The sequence below is a fragment of the Macrobrachium rosenbergii genome, chromosome 18 (genome assembly GCF_040412425.1).
Source record: "Macrobrachium rosenbergii isolate ZJJX-2024 chromosome 18, ASM4041242v1, whole genome shotgun sequence".
NCBI classification, from domain to species: domain Eukaryota; kingdom Metazoa; phylum Arthropoda; class Malacostraca; order Decapoda; family Palaemonidae; genus Macrobrachium; species Macrobrachium rosenbergii.
In genome coordinates, this window is record NC_089758.1 from 10,377,484 (window position 1) to 10,393,773 (window position 16,290).

General features: G+C 35.8%; 1 protein-coding gene across 1 annotated transcript in view; it reads left to right on the forward strand.

Moving 5' to 3' along the window:
* Nucleotides 1-15,331, forward strand: part of LOC136848096 (trafficking protein particle complex subunit 12) — a 74,728-nt gene extending 59,397 nt beyond the window's left edge. The window contains exons 8-9 of the mRNA XM_067120298.1: nucleotides 391-552; nucleotides 14,043-15,331. Coding sequence (XP_066976399.1) covers nucleotides 391-552; nucleotides 14,043-14,291 — 411 coding nt within the window. The 3' untranslated portion in view covers nucleotides 14,292-15,331. The remainder of the gene's footprint in view (nucleotides 1-390; nucleotides 553-14,042) is intronic.
* Nucleotides 15,332-16,290: the final 959 nt, after the last annotated feature.

Genomic DNA, 16,290 nt, shown 5'->3' on the forward strand with positions numbered 1-16,290 from the left:
TGCAAAGTTATTTGTATTTTTAGTATCTTCTGTCAGTACAGCTTTTTTTCATTATTTATTCTATCATTTCATGTTATGCAAGCTATAACAATAAGAGCTGAGAGAGTAATGATAATTTGTTAACATTCTTAGTTAAAGTGAATGAATGACATGCATATTAACAACAATGAAGTTCATATGTCAAAAATTCAAGAAAAAGAATGAAAAGGTGATCACATGGAAGTCCTGTTATCACCTATTAGGAATCTGAGACAAAGGTAAGAAATCGCATGAATGATTTGAAGCATGCTATAATAGCTACTAATAATATAGTACAACTGTGTATTTCATGTTCAGACTTTTTGAAACTGTGATATCAAACACTGACCACCCAATCTTTTCTCAATGTAGGATACTTTTAATCAGTACCTCGAGCATACTCCTCCACCACCAAACCATGATCCAGTGCAGGGACTTTTACACTCTGCTTACGTTTCTATCGCACAGAATGCTTTCAAGGATGCCACCGAGATTCTTCAGCAAGCACATAAGATCAATCCCAATAATGGACTTGTAAGTAAATTTAACAGGAAGACTGTTTACATGTAAAACTACTAGTTTTGTTGTGCAGGTACTTCTGATCAGCTACACCTATTCACATTGATGATTAACTTCATTATTTGAAATGTTTAAGAGCACAAAGGTTCTTGTTTTTTTATTAAGTGCTGTATTATGATTGGTCAATTATGAGACCACAGGCTCTAGAAGAACTAACTTCTTAACTTTCGAAGGCATGGTGTACATACTTACAAGGCTTTTTCATTTGTTGCTAGTTCTTTATCACAGCTAATGGTAATTTATTAAATTTGAGGCTTTACTAGGCTATCATAGCTAAAAATGTGCTTGCAGCATTACTGGCATCGATTTTCCAGCTTTTATTAGATGTTTACTAAAATCCTTTCAACTGAAAATAACATAAGGAAGTAGTGCTGTCTGTGCACCTCATGCAGTGTACTGTAGGCATTACTTATGGTTTTTTTCAGCATCTCTTTGGCCAATAGCTAAAACCTCTTTCATTCCTTTTTCTGTATCTCCTTTCATTTTATCTTTCTTCCATCTTACTTTCCATTCTCTCCTAACAATTGTCGCATGGTACAACTGCAAGGTTTTCCTCCTGTTATACCTTTCAAACCTTTTTTACTCTATTTCCCTTTTATTGTTGAATGACCTCATATGTCCCAGAACTTAGCCTTGGATCTAAATTTTATATTCCATTCTATTCATTGTAATTGATAAGCTAATCCATGAGGAAGGGAATACATGAGTACCCCTATGCAAGATAAGTTATATGTGAGGAAAGAAATAAAGTGCTGGGGAGTGGCAATTAATGAATGATTAAAATGATCCCCCTTCCACTAAGGCACTGTAGTATTGAAAAATTTTGCTCAGTTGGAATCGGTACTTTGGATATCAACCCTTATGTTTTAAGGTTATGAATTCATATTTATCACCTAGTAAGTGGTTTGGATGAATTAAAAAATGTAGCTAAACTATAGGAATGGCTCTAGTATACTTTTGATGCATTAATTATTTTTGTACATTGTTTACATATTAATTATGAATACAAGGCTTGCATAATGTCAGTGCTTTTAATGGGAAGGCAAGTAGGATTTACTAACAATTATATATATAGGCTCATAGTCCTTTGTTTCTATGATGAAAAGATATTCTAGTTGTCAGGTATAAAGTTTAGGGATTATACAATTTTGCACATATGAGCCCTTAGCCCAACTGGAAGTAGGTTCTACATTTGAAGGGGTGACTAACATATTTTAAATACTATCTTAACTAATGTCTCATTGCCTAGTTTCTGATTGGTAATCTTGCTCATTTCACTATAGTGTAGTCGGTTTCATATTTGTCCACTCATGGATGAAGATGTGGCACATGTGCATGGGTTATGTGATTGGCTGACAATCAACGTTTCCGATATTATTGGCTTACGATAAATATCAAACTATTCCACCAATAATGTATTTGAGTGTTTATATAGACAGAGAAACCTTGCACATGATATAAATCATACTCATCAATTTGTATTCATAATACAGTATACCAACACAAGCACATAAAAGACGAGATTGTATAAAATAATTTACAGTACTCAGATCAAACACAAATGAACAATGAACTTTCAATAATTATGATTTATCTCATTAGTGTAGCACAGACCACACATACACCTGTGCTCAAAAACTGTTCAAATCACAGGATTTTCTATTATTCAAACTTTATTCTATGTCATTTCACTGCATGTATATAAAAATAAATTTGTGATACCAAAGTAATATACAGTATACATCCGTAAACTGAACAATAGCTTTTAATATTTATCTCTAAAACGTGAAGCAGGCCTATGCTACTGCTTTGCCAGGTATTTTATTTTGCTGGCCTTCTTTTAAGCCTATATCCATTCCAATTCAGTAAAAATTACTTTTTTATTACAACCTTTATTTATTCATTCTATCTAATCCTCATTCCAATGCCCACCAATGAAAAAATTGTATGCCTTTTATGTTGTCTGTATGTAATCCTTAGTAACACTAAGGATGAAAGGAACTCGATGGGATTTTAAACTTATGCTGGATAATTTGCTGTATTTAGCTAAATAGTCCCAAAAGTGCCAAAGCACTGAGCTATTATAACATTTGTACACTTAAGACAAAATTATATAAGTATGCAGAGTATTCTGGAAAGAAAACCACAGTACCACTGCTATCATGTCATGCTATAACTGAAATTTCCTGCCTTCCAGCCAATACAGCAGTGGTTCTTTTCACCTCCCCTAGGCCCTAGACAGACTCAGAGACAATACTTCTTGCTTATTTCTAATATTAACCTACTTGTGTAATTTACATGCAAAAAATTATGAAAATACCTCTTATGTGCCACATAGCCAATGTCTTTTTATATACAATATAAAAATAATTGTTTCAAGTCCATCGTTCATTTACGTTAGACCTGAGAAGACTGTTTGTTACAGCTTGTCATTCGTGGGTTTTATTTTGATGTTACTGACATAAATCGGCATGTTTATGATCTAATTAAGGTGTGAGGGTTGTTTGTATATGTATTTAAGCATTCAGATGTATTACTGAAGAAACATTTTGCACCTTTATCATAGTAAGCCTATGATACCAGATACATTGATTTCAGCTAATCTATGCATATTGCCACATCTACCTAAAACCTACGTTGGTGAGTGGGCAGATAGAATGTTAATTATTTATATTTGTGAAAATCAATTTTACAGTTACAGCTTGGGAAGGGCATCCTTTATTTTTCTCAGTGTTTGTAAACTGACTGCAGTAAAATTTAAGATCCACATATAACTTAAATCTAAATAGACTTATAGGCAGTATTAATACAATAGCCAGTACTAATACAGTGTTCATACAAGGAAGCAAACTGTATTACTTGCCTCTGCACAAGAAAAAAACTTTAAAACTTAAATATGAATAGAGAAACACCAAGTACAGTAACTTGGTAATATGTATTTGTTAGACTGGAGATTTGCAATGGTTATCAGTTGCTCTTGGCAGCAGGATTACTTGGTGCTGCTGTCTTGTATTTTGTTGGTGTTCTTAGCCAAACATTCTGACTCGTGTGAAATTATGTCAGTACAGTAAACCCCCCCTCCCCCTGCAAATAGCTAAAACCCGCAAATACTTAGAACCCTTCTAAAAACACTTAGAACTGTCTATTTTGATAGTTCAAACACAAAAAAAAAACTAAAATTGCTTATACAGGTATTATCCTACTTACGATGGGATCAGGTTCTAAAAAAAACCCGTGTTGGGAAAACGTATCTCGAATATAGCCTAGCCTACACTAAAGTATTCGGTACCATGTATACATATATGGTAGCCTAGCCTACACTAATAAGTATACTCTATACATAACACAGTATAGTAATTATTAATATCAGCTAATTTTGGAGGTTCTTGCAGAGTGACATGATAATTCAGTACAAAGAGAAATTGAATAACAAACAAGAATTAGCTTAGCCTACACTATGGTATATTGTATACATATACGGTAGTGTAGCCTACATTATACTGTACAATACTCTATATACACATTTCTTATTATACATACAATACTCTATATACACATTTCTTATTATACAAACATCAACATAACGAATATGCATCGTTTCCATGGATCTTTTAAAATGTTATGCCTTAATTCACTGTATCCAATAATATTGTATATATTCGTATATTGCTTTTGTATTATAAATTGCGATCACTGTTTTGGTTTGGAAACCATTTACGTGGTGTTTATTTCACCGTATTTAACTCAGTTCATAGCGCTTTTCTTGCTTCTAGTTAGCGTAAATGAATCTCTAGATACTTTATTTCTATGGGGCAAGGTTATTATTCATTACATGAAGTGTTTTTAAGACGAAATCTAACTTAAATACGTCTCGTTGAGAAATTAATTTAGCTATTTTTTTCGCTAATAGACGAGTTGATGACATTGGCCGTTATTGGGCGTTTGTTTGTGTAAAAAAAAAATCAAGATTCCGTTCGCTATTTTCATTTGATTTACTTATTTACTGCTATTTTTACGCCGATAAACGATAATGTGTTCTTTTATGCCCAGTAGTTTTGATTGAAATACTTTCTCTCCAATTTTAATTATGGTTGCATTTCATCCATGTTGCTGATACATGATAATTTATAGTCATTGGCAGCTTGAACATTGTCTTCTCAGCTTCAGCTACAACTTGCAGCTTAAATTTAGCAGTATATTTCCTTGCCAATCTTTTATCCATAATGAATAAGTGTATAATGTAAAAATATATCAGTCCTATTCTACTTAAAGTCATTTGTAATATAACCTATGGTAATTGTGTATTACCATACGATGGTTGAAATAAAAGCAAAATGGCTGTTATCCGATTCGGTGATAAGCAAAACAAGTTTCTCGGTCGGTTGTTTATGGCTGTACGCATTTACGCAAGAGTATACAGTAATGTTACTAACAATACTTTTATCATTCTCTTTTAATTTTTTAACTAGAAGATGGGATAAAGAGATGGAGGAAAAGAAGTTGGTCTATTGTAATTTGGTGTCTCTCGCTGCCTGTGCCTGCGCAAAATTTAAAAATATTTTATAAATATTGTTGTATCGGTGTTATTTGCTTACCCCAATGCAAAATCGAATTATCGTAAGGTGAATTATCCTAACTTGAGCACTACCTGAGTATTTTAAGAGTTTTATCACAAAAAGTGCATTTAGTCATGAAAACGAGATGAAAATACAGTAATTAGTGAATATTTCTCAGTGAAAAATACCTTGAATGGGTGATTTTTCAGCGAATAATGCATATATATGTTCCATAGAGAAATCCACAAATAGGTGAGTCTGCGAATACAGGGGGTTTACTGTATCACCAAATTCTGTATGATAATCATACATCAGCTTTTCCCTTCACAACAGGTCTTTATATCTTACTAATTCAGTACTATCTACTGTTTTTGTTGTACTGAATAACCTAACAGTTCCAATCCCAGGTCTTTAGACCAAACATTTATAAATCAGATTTTTTTTTTTTTTTTTTTTTGACCAGCTGTCCATCATCACATCCCCAGTCCTATATACCAGCTACTGGACGCCAGAGCTCTCATTTTCACTTCCGTATTCATAATACAATCTCCTGATTGCTTTCTTGCAATGAATCTAAAATTCTGAGGTTGTACATATTCAAAATCTGTTTTGACACAAGATATATCTCAAATTCTTGTGATGTATCTGCCATTGTCTTCACTCACGATTTTGTAGTAAGGTAGGATAACATTACTAAGTTTAGTTTTTCAATAACCCCCAGCCTTCATAATACCCATCTAATTGTTTTCTTGGTACAGGTAGTTAATCAATAATGTCTTGGCTAGGAACAGTAAAGTATGAATGTTTGCTGGCATGGTTTCCTAGGGAGAGAATGGTTTGGTGCACACCCCACCTCTTCCCTCAAGTCACATGACCTTGTCAAAGCACTCCAATGAGCTGTGGGATACCCGGATGGTTCCTGGTAGTTACACTACTTGTGCCATCACAAAAAGGTGTTGAGGGACTTGTGGGCAACATACCTTAAGTGGTATGAGGGGAAGGTAGTGTGGCAGTGTCAGACTGCTGCCCTCATTACTTGTAGGACAAAGAAGTTCCTACGGAAGGTAAGAAGGTCCAATGCCCCTAATATTGTGAACTCGTGGGTGGGTCATAGGGTCCTATGCACTATCAGGGGATGTGTAGGCTTTGGAGATTACCTCCTTTAGCCAGAAAGTGTTTGTACATACCTCCTCCTAGTGATCCTTTGCTCACAAAAAAGGTGGCTGCACTGTGGTCTCAGGTTCTTAGCCCTTTTCAAGTAACATTTAAGGGCATGAACTGGACAAAAGCCAGAAGGTGATGGTATTTTTGGATACTTCCTTCTAGTTACATCCTATGCTCTCACAAAAAGGTGGTTGCACTCTGGCCTGAGGTTCTTAGCCCTTTTCAAGTAACATTTAAGGGCATGAACTGGGCACAGCAACATTTCTTTGGCTCTCTACTAAAAACCTCTTAAAGGGAAGGGAGAGGGAATTAAGAAACTCAAACCTTCGGTCTGGAACTGAGGGATTTTTTCATAGCCATGAATCCTGGGATGAAGGAGAATGAGAGAGACCTCCACCCTTCTGAGTACCTGATGAGTTATGACAATCCATTTGACTTTCAAACTCTCTTGGCTGAGGCAAGGGCCAGAAGGAAGACCATTTTGAGGGTCAGATCCCATCTAGGGGCCTGTCTCTTGTGGAGGACATCATTATTCTAAGCTCCTCATAAACATTGCTATTTCTGAAGTAATAACCCCGTCTATGGCGCAAATAGCAGAAGATAGTCCATTTTCTTTGGTAGATACTCGCTGAGGTGGTGTGGAGGGTACCGGACATCTTTCTTGCTGTTCTGCATGAGCAGTCCCTCTTTTGCTGGAATTGTGAATGCTTGGTTACAACAGAATACAAATAGTCATCAACTCACAACCTGTGCACCTTATGACGGATTGACTTTATGACCATTATGAGACCATGAATGTGTGGCTCTGATTATGCCCAAAAGCAAATGATCAGTAGGATAAATGCAAATCGTCATACACTCAACCAGGCGTACCAGACGTATAGCTCAACATATAATTCATTGCTGTTTCTTATAATTAACAACCACTCCTACAGTGTTTCATATTTTTGTAACTACTGTACATTGAGGAATTGTTGTTACATTTCCTTTATTGTTACAACAATTCCTCAATGTTAAAATTTCTGTGGTTGAAAAATTAACATGTCAAAAAATTGACAAAATTATAATTAAAAAATTTAACAATATTACGTAAAAACTTTGGAAGCTAATAACCATTCATAGAATAAACTAAAGAAACTTAAGAGTGAATGTGGAACGTAACACCACCAAAAATATGCTGCACATGTGACACTGCAAAAATGTTTTTGGGACACTGTGACATGAAATTAGATACTGGTTGAGATCAGACAAAATATCAGTAATAAATTTCTTTCCAGTAATGAACTATTATGGTGTGATAACAGAGTGAACAGAATTTAATGATTGAGGTGAAATATTGTATTAACAGTGATGAAATATTCTCCTATGTACTGTAATGATGTGTGATATAATCATATAAGAGTCAGCTTACTAATAAAGTAAATTGTGATCTCATCCTTGATGAAAAGCCACACATAGAAGTAAATGTAAACACACACAAAAAGTAAAGCTTCCCTACTATATGGTCAGGTGAAATGAACAATGCATTATTACAATAAAACAAAGACACACCATCATTAAGAAAGCCATACATACTAGATGTTAAAGCCTAATGAGAAATCAGTGATCACAATAGTATTGCATCATTATGAATGATGCAATACTTGTTTTTGGGTAACTCATGGCAAGGAAACACAACAATGAAAAAAAAGTCAAATTTACCCAATTATAAGTAGTAATAGAAATGAAATAGAATATGGTAACAACTGAGAAGACATTTACTATATAAAAATATGTTCAAGGTGATAAAACCATGGTAGGCTGTGGGTAAGAGTTAGGCCACATAGGATAGCTAATATATACATTATACTATAAAGTGATTTATGACAAAATTTGGCTTCTGACATGCAATGCAAAAACCTAACCCTGTTGGAACTCGATGCCTATCTGCAATTTGGGCCATGGAACATCTATTAGGAGTAATAATGAGGTCTGTGAACCACTGTGTGTGACCAGATGGGAGTTACCAGTGTAATGCAAAGGCCTGGGGGGGGGGGGTCACAAACACATTGTTCAGTTCCTGGTGAAGAATGAAAGGGGGAAAGAAGTAAACGTTCATGTTGTGTCCGTGGGTCCAAGACTGGGTCCGGGGAGAGGGAAGGGTGATGGTGATTGCATGGGAGTCTGTATCTGTCCTTCAGGATTATTATTACCCACTTCTCAGTTCCATTTTGCCGCCATGTCATCCAATGATTTGAGAGGCAGCCCCCACCTGTGACAGCAGAGGGGGGAAGAAGACCAATCTCATTAGGTGCCTGTTTTCTTGCTTAAGCCTCCATTTAAGCTGATTCAGGTAAACGGGGCAAAAGGGCTGAGAGGTGTCCCAGCCCTTTGCAGAGGTAGATGGAGTGGGGTCTTGTCTTGGCTTCATCAGTGGGGTTTGTGTGTGGATGGCAGGGCATCCTCGTTCCGACTCGGGGTTCTTGTAGTCGGTGATCTACACCTTTGGCTGGACTTGAAGGCGACTATTTTAGATTGAGAGTGTCACACCTCTCCCTCTTAATTGCCACCACTGCTTTACTTTTCCCTGAAGCAAAGTAGAAGAGAGAGGCCAGGATCGAGTGATTCCAGCAGGAGAACCAACTCTTATGTGAAACCTGTCTTGATATTATTATTATTCCTATACATACGGAACAAGCCCACAAGGACCATTGACTTGAAATTCAAGTTTCCAAAGAATATGGTGTTCATTAGGAAGAATAAGAAGTGGTAAACGGAAATACATAAAGAAGAGAGAGACATGAAGGAGAGGAATAAATCCCTCCATCAGATATAATGTCGGCCCAAAGGTTGATATGGTGGGCTAGGAAGGTGAGGGCTTCCTTGCCCTTGACCAAGAGTTTGGGGTCAACTTCATCATGTTGGTGGCCTGCCCCATATCTAGCTAAGATGTCACCAGGAGCACCATCGTCATCATAGTCTCTAGGTTGTATGTTAACCCTTTAACGCCGAAGCCCTATTTACAAAAACGTCTCCGGTATGCCAGCGGCGTTCGGTGAGTTAGCGCCGAAGCAGAAAAAAAGTTTTTTAAAAAAAATCACAGCACGCTAGTTTTTAAGATTAAGAGTTCATTTTTGGCTCATTTTTTTGGTCATTGCCTGAAGTTTAGTATGCAACCATCAGAAATGAAAAAAAATATTATCATCATATATAAATATTGGAATATATGACAGCGGAAAAAAAAAAAACTCATATAATTGTATACAAATCGCGCTGTAAGCAAAACGGTTAAAGCTAATGAGTTAATTTTTTTTAGTTGTATTGTACACTAAATTGCGATGATTTTGGTATATAACAAATTTTAAAATGATCAAAGCAACACAGAGAAAATATTATCACAAAATGATGCATGAATTCATAACGAGCGGACGTAAAAATTTTTTTTTAAAAATTCACCATAAATCGAAATATTGTGCTAGAGACTTCCCGTTTGTTGAAAAATGAAGCTAATTGATTGAATATTACTAGACTGTAAGTGTTTTAGCTTACCATTGCAGTTTTCGACCATTTCGGTCGAGTTAAAGTTAACCGAAAGTCGAATTTTTTCTATTTATCGTGATTTATATGAAAATATTTCAAAACTGATAAAAGCTACAACCATGAGTTATTTTTAGTTGTATTTTACATGAAATTGCGCACATTTTCATATATAAAACTTTATGTAAAGACTAATATAAAACGGTGCAAATATTACAACAACGAGACGAAAGAATTTCGAGATGTTCGGCCGAAAGTTACCAGCAAGAGCGTAAGGAAAATGTTTTTTGAAAAATTCACCATAAATCGAAATATTGTGCTAGAGACTTCCAATTTATTGCAAAATGAAGTTAAACAATTGAATATTACTAGAATGTAAGAGTTTTAGCTTACAATTGCGTTTTTTGACCATTTCGGTCGAGTTAAAGTTGACCAAAGGTTGAAATTTTGGCAGTTATCGTGATTTATGTGAAAAATATTTCAAAACTGATAAAAGCTACAACCATGAGCTATTTTCTGTTGTATTCTATATGAAATTGCACACATTTTCATATATAAAAGTTTATGTAACGACTAATGTAAACGATGCAAACATTACGACAACATGACGAAAGAATTTCTGAGATGTTAGAAGCCGAGTTACGTAGCGCAAGAGCGTAAGGAAAAAATTTTTTTTCAGAAATTCACCATAAATCGAAATATTGTGCTAGAGACTTCCAGTTTGTTGCAAAATGAAGGTACATGATTGAATATTACTAGAATGTAAGAGTTTTAGCTTATAATTGCGTTTTTGACCATTTTGGTCGAGTTAAAGTTAACGAAGCTTGAAATTTTGGCAGTTATCGTGATTTATATGAAAATATTTCAAAACTGATAAAAGCTACAACCATGAGTTATGTTCGGTTGTATTCTACATGAAATTGCGCACATTTCCATATATAAAACTTTATGTAACGACTAATATAAAACAGTGCAAACATTATGACAACGTGTGAAAAGAATTTCTGGCGCGGACGTAAGGAAAAAGTTTCTTTCAAAAATTCACCATAAATCGAAATATTGTGCTAGAGACTTCCAATTGGTTGCAAAATGAAGGTAAATGATTAAATATTACTAGAATGTAAGAGTTTTAGCTTACAATTGCGTTTTTACCATTTCGGTCGAGTCAAAGTTGACCGAAGGTTGAAATTTTTAGCAGTTATCGTGGTTTATATGAAAATATTTCCAAACTGATAAAAGCTACAACCATGGGTTGTATTTTGCTGTATTGTACATGAAATTGCGCACATTTTCATATATACAACTTTATGTAATGGCTAATATAGAACAGTGCAAAAATTACGACAAAATGACGAAGGAATTTATGAAATTTTCTGCTGAGTTACCGCCCGTGCGTAAGAAAAAAGTTTTTTTAAAAAATTCACCATAAATCGAAATATTGTGCTAGAGACTTCCAATTTGTTGCAAAATGAAGGTACATGATTGAATGTTACTAGAATGTAAGAGTTTTAGCTTACAATTGTGTTTTTCGACCATTTCGGTCGAGTCAAAGTTGACCGAAGGTTGAAATTTTTTGTAGTCGACGTACGGAACGTCCACTCGGCATCCAACAGACAATTTTAGTCGATGTATGATACGTCCAGTAGGCGTTTAAGGGTTAATTTGCACAGTGCCAGATCGAGGTGGAGGGTCGAGTCATCTGCATCCTCTGTTTGGATAAAGGAGGGGAGAGTAGCATTTCCAATCTACTGGCTGTTAGGGAACTGATTGATCAGCAGGTTAAGGTCACCTTTGCCAGAACCCCACAGGAAAGGTTTGACGAAGGTTTTGCTTCCTGGACTGAGCCTACTACCCACTCAGAAAGAGAGATTGCAGGTAAAGCCGAAACCGAGGCAACTTCCCCAAGGTCATCATGCTCACGAGTGAAATGATCTCTTGGAACCGTTGCACTGCACCAGGTCTGAGGATATGGTTTCAGAAGGGGCAGGGCCTTCCAAAACCTGTTACTAGGCTGGGTCATGATGGAGGGAGACTTCTCCTGTTGCAGGAGGAATCCTAGATCTCTGCTCCCACTCCTGTTCATATGCCCCAGATGGAGGGAGTATAGATAATGGAATCCGTTCTGATGAGTGTAGATAACGGAATGAGACTGGTGGTGGAGGAGGGTACAAGGGGAGAAGGTTCATCCTGGAGCAGCACTTCTCCATGTTGGGATGAGGGCCTCATCCAAGAGGGCATAGGGGACAGATCTCTCCTGAGAGAAGGATTGGTCTCCATGTGCCCTGGTATAGGAGTGAGACTGCCCTGACTGGGTGAAATCAAGTGGTCTCGCCTACGGGAGCTTGCAAGGGAGTGTTACAGCCTCAGGTTTTGCACACTGGAGAAAAGGGGTGATAGTGAACACCTTCAGGAATATCAGTCACTGGACAGGGACTGATTGGATAAGTGGTGTTAAGCAGAGCAAGCTCTGACAAAAATGCTTGGTTTTTCTTTGTTTTTGACTTTCAGCTTGGAGGGTCTGACAAGGAGGATGAAGGTGGTGAAGGAAAGTGGTGATGTTTCTTGGTAGTAACCTTCCTGCTCCCATGAGAGGTGCTGGGAGTTCGCAAGAGGCCTGGGAATGGGTGGGAAGGGAGAGACTGTAAGAATGCTTGCCTCGTTGCCAGGCAAGGGCTCTTGAAATCATTGTTTGAGAAGGCAGACCCACAATGCTTAAGGAAGGCAATATCTTTTTCAGCTGTTGTACATACCGTTCCCATTGTGAAGAAGGCTGTGCAGCACATTCAGGACAAAATGAATCGTGAATGCACTCTTTGCCCTTGCAAATACAGACTAGGTGCTGATCTATTGCAACAGGTGACATAAAATGATTATAAGGTTGATCATGACCTTGGTCTTGTCTATTCTCCATTGAGACAAAGAACCAATAAACAAACACAGAAGCACCAAGAAAACATAAAACTGGCACTTTCAGGAACTAAAAGGCTTCAGTAACATAAGTAAGCATTTACAATGGATAAATAACAACCCAACACAATACAATAATTATACAAAGGAATAAGCTAGCAAATGCAAGAAACATTTCTGCACTATACTGTGGCTGGAAAGACAATTAGTAGCATAAGTTTCCTAAGAGTGGGCTAGATAGAGATATTTTTTAGCCTAGGTAGGCTGGGTACTGAATATATAGTAGTATCCTTTATTAGGCTCCATTTAAATCTAAGTCATTTTCTGTTCTCCTTTGTTTATAATTACTTGATGTATAACAAGAGATTTTAAGGTTAAATGCGAGACAAGATGATTTTCATTACTTCAGTGGAAACATGAGGTTTTAATGTCCAGATTAAATAAAACTTGCAACACAGCAAACTTTAAAAACAAGCAACTGTCCGATTTGTAGAAAGTATAAACTCCTGCTCCTGCCTTTGAAAAGGCACTGTTGGTCATACTGTTAACCCCCTCTCCTGCCTTTGAAAAGGCACTGTTGATCAAGCTACCAGAGATGTCTTAAATCCTATATAAGATGTCTTATTCGTCTACTTAGCCATTTTGGCTTATGTACAACCCTAGTGTGTCTTATTTAGCACTAAATTTTTTTTTTACATCCTGTAATTCTGTTTCGGTCTATGTGCAGGAAGTATTGTAAAGATCTAATGTAATGGTTCTTATAAAATTTCAGCCCAACGATTTAGATATTTTATAATACATTGTTTTACATGTCATAAAAAACCCAGAACCTCATTCTTCCATGTGTTATTGCTCTTGGGGTATATTTCAAGGTAGACTGCTAGCAAATTAGAGCTGACGTAATAATACATAAATTCTGCATTGAATGCATTGTATTTACAGTTCTCTTTCTTAGTTAGATTTTAAATTGAAAATTTTCCATCCCTAAAAGCAATAGCGTCTTCCTTTTAGTAAAGCAAATAAAATATAAAAATACAGGTAAGTTGGGAATAAGATAAGTTTTTTGTGTTATTTTACTCTCAAGTTCAATATAATTATTTGCTTGACGGTCCTAAAGTTTACGTTAAATTATCACGTCACGTATTTTAAAGTTTAGAAATTGCAGTGTCGCATTTTTTAATTTTGTATTTGCAATACTGATTTTTTTTAATTGCTCTAATTATCATATACCATGTGATAGGACTTGCACAATTTTCTTAGTTCTGTCAACTATGAAACCCCCCCTTTTTTTTTTACTTGCAGGTTATAAACAACTTGGGAGTCTGCCTTATGTACACTGGTCGTGTAAGTGATGCCATAAAGCTGGTTGAGGGGGCAGTTTTCTCCCAACCAGAAAGGTTCCTCCATGAGGCTGTTGTTCTTAATTTGGCCACTATGTATGAATTAGAATCATCTAATGCACACCAGAACAAATTGAAACTCCTTTCCCTCATTGCTCAACATAAAGGGGATTCCTTTAATGTAGCTGCTCTCAAACTTCAGCCTCAGTAACAACTAACAACACTCAAGTACAGTACTTGAGGAAATACTAACATATGCTGTAGATGTAAATAATCAAGTTAATGTTTTTAATATCCACATTGTTTCAGTTGCATATAGCTGTGTAATTATTTTACTGCTGATCAGCCAGTTTGAGTCAGGTGCAATATGATGTAATGCAGTACTTTGCCTAATAGTCAACGTGTGAATGTTTGAAGTAGTTCTTCCTGTGTCAAAGTGAATATAGACTTGTAACAAAACAAACAGTATAAAGAACATACTGGTAATATATTCAGAATATTTAGATCCATATAAATAACCATGTATAAACTTCACCAGTGGTGAAAGACTTACATCAAGTGCTTTAAGTACCATGTAAACTTTGCTCTTCTTTCCTTTAGTGAATGTGTAAGAGATTTTACAATGAAAAACACACATTGCTTTGAAAATAATGCAATCTTTCTGACAGAGTATTCTGGGTGATATATTTACTATTGCCAATAACTACAGAAGAAAGATTAATGATTGAACAGTTGCACTGTTAATAATGTTCACTGAAACTGGATTCTGAATACACAGTTAGTGACTCGGTACTATAAAAACTCATTGTGTCTAAAATGAACTTCATTTTGAAGTGAATGGTAATGATGTTTCTTGAACAGTTTTAAAGGTATCTAGATGGTAATGTTTGTCTGGTTATGGAGAGCAGAAAATAGACATCTAACATTTCTAGCAATGGTTGAAAGTTTTACACCTGTGTATTAAAATCTTTTGAAACAAACTGTTTAATAGGGAAGGAAAAACTAATACATAGGGTCAAACTAAATTCCTAAACACAAATACCAAATGTTTAATGAACTTCAGTGCTAATATAAGCTACACATTTACTTGCAGGGGAGTTTTTGAGGTAAATGTTACAGGGCAAGAGCATCCATATTCATGATCTTTAGGGACAACTAAATAAACTACAGGTATTAAGTCTGCTTTGTAAATTGTCATGACTGTTGTAATTATTGAAACTTTGTTGTATTTAATAAAGTTTTGTAAACAAATTGTCCATTGTGAATAATGCCCTTTAGCAATGATGGCTTTCAATGATGATGTACACTGTACACATTCTTTGCTCCCATTTCTGATGTAATTTCACCTATAACCAAACTAATGTAATTCAAAGCTATCTGTATCTCAAGCACCTGAAAAGACATATATTGCCAATGATTCCAATAAGTTTTTGCTGTGCTTTTGCACGTTACTACATTTACACACACCATTTATTCATGTAGGATCCTCATACATCAAGAAATCGAAACTGGATTGTTTCAACAATGTATTGTCACTAAATATTTAGTAATTTAGTTTTGGTGGAAAACCTCTCAGGGTTTTCCAAATACTGACCAGAGCATTTTCCAAAGAGTCATTTTAATACTGTATGTGAGTTTACTAAATATTAAGCAACCAAGTACAGCAGTCATTTATTAAGGAAGTACAGACAACACCTTACTTACGAACATTCAACTCACAAACATTCAGGGATACAAGCAAATGGGATTGCAAATCAAAATTGTGTTCAGAGTGCTCCCCTTTGCCACCCTGAGTTCAAATTTTGTTTTGCGTGACTATTCTGTAAATACAGTACTGTATGTACAGTGTATTGTGTTTTAGGATTAAAAAACATATATCATACTGTACTTAAATAGGCATGAAGAGTACAGTAATCAACTTGCAAACAATTTAACAAGCAAACAGCCATCTGGAAAACAACTTGTTTGTATGTAGGGTGGAGTCTGTATTAAGAAGACCAGTTAGCTGGTTGAGGGGTGATTAAATTCATTGGATATTGGTAAACTATAATATCAACACCAAGAGTAAAGGACATTGTACACATATTTTTTAGCACAAGATATCCATTCTGTAACCTTTGCTTTTTTGCCTTTTTCAGTTAAAATGTAAATTTAAAATGTTCATCTTCCCCCATCGGAACATGGAAAGACAACTTGCAAACATTGGCTCC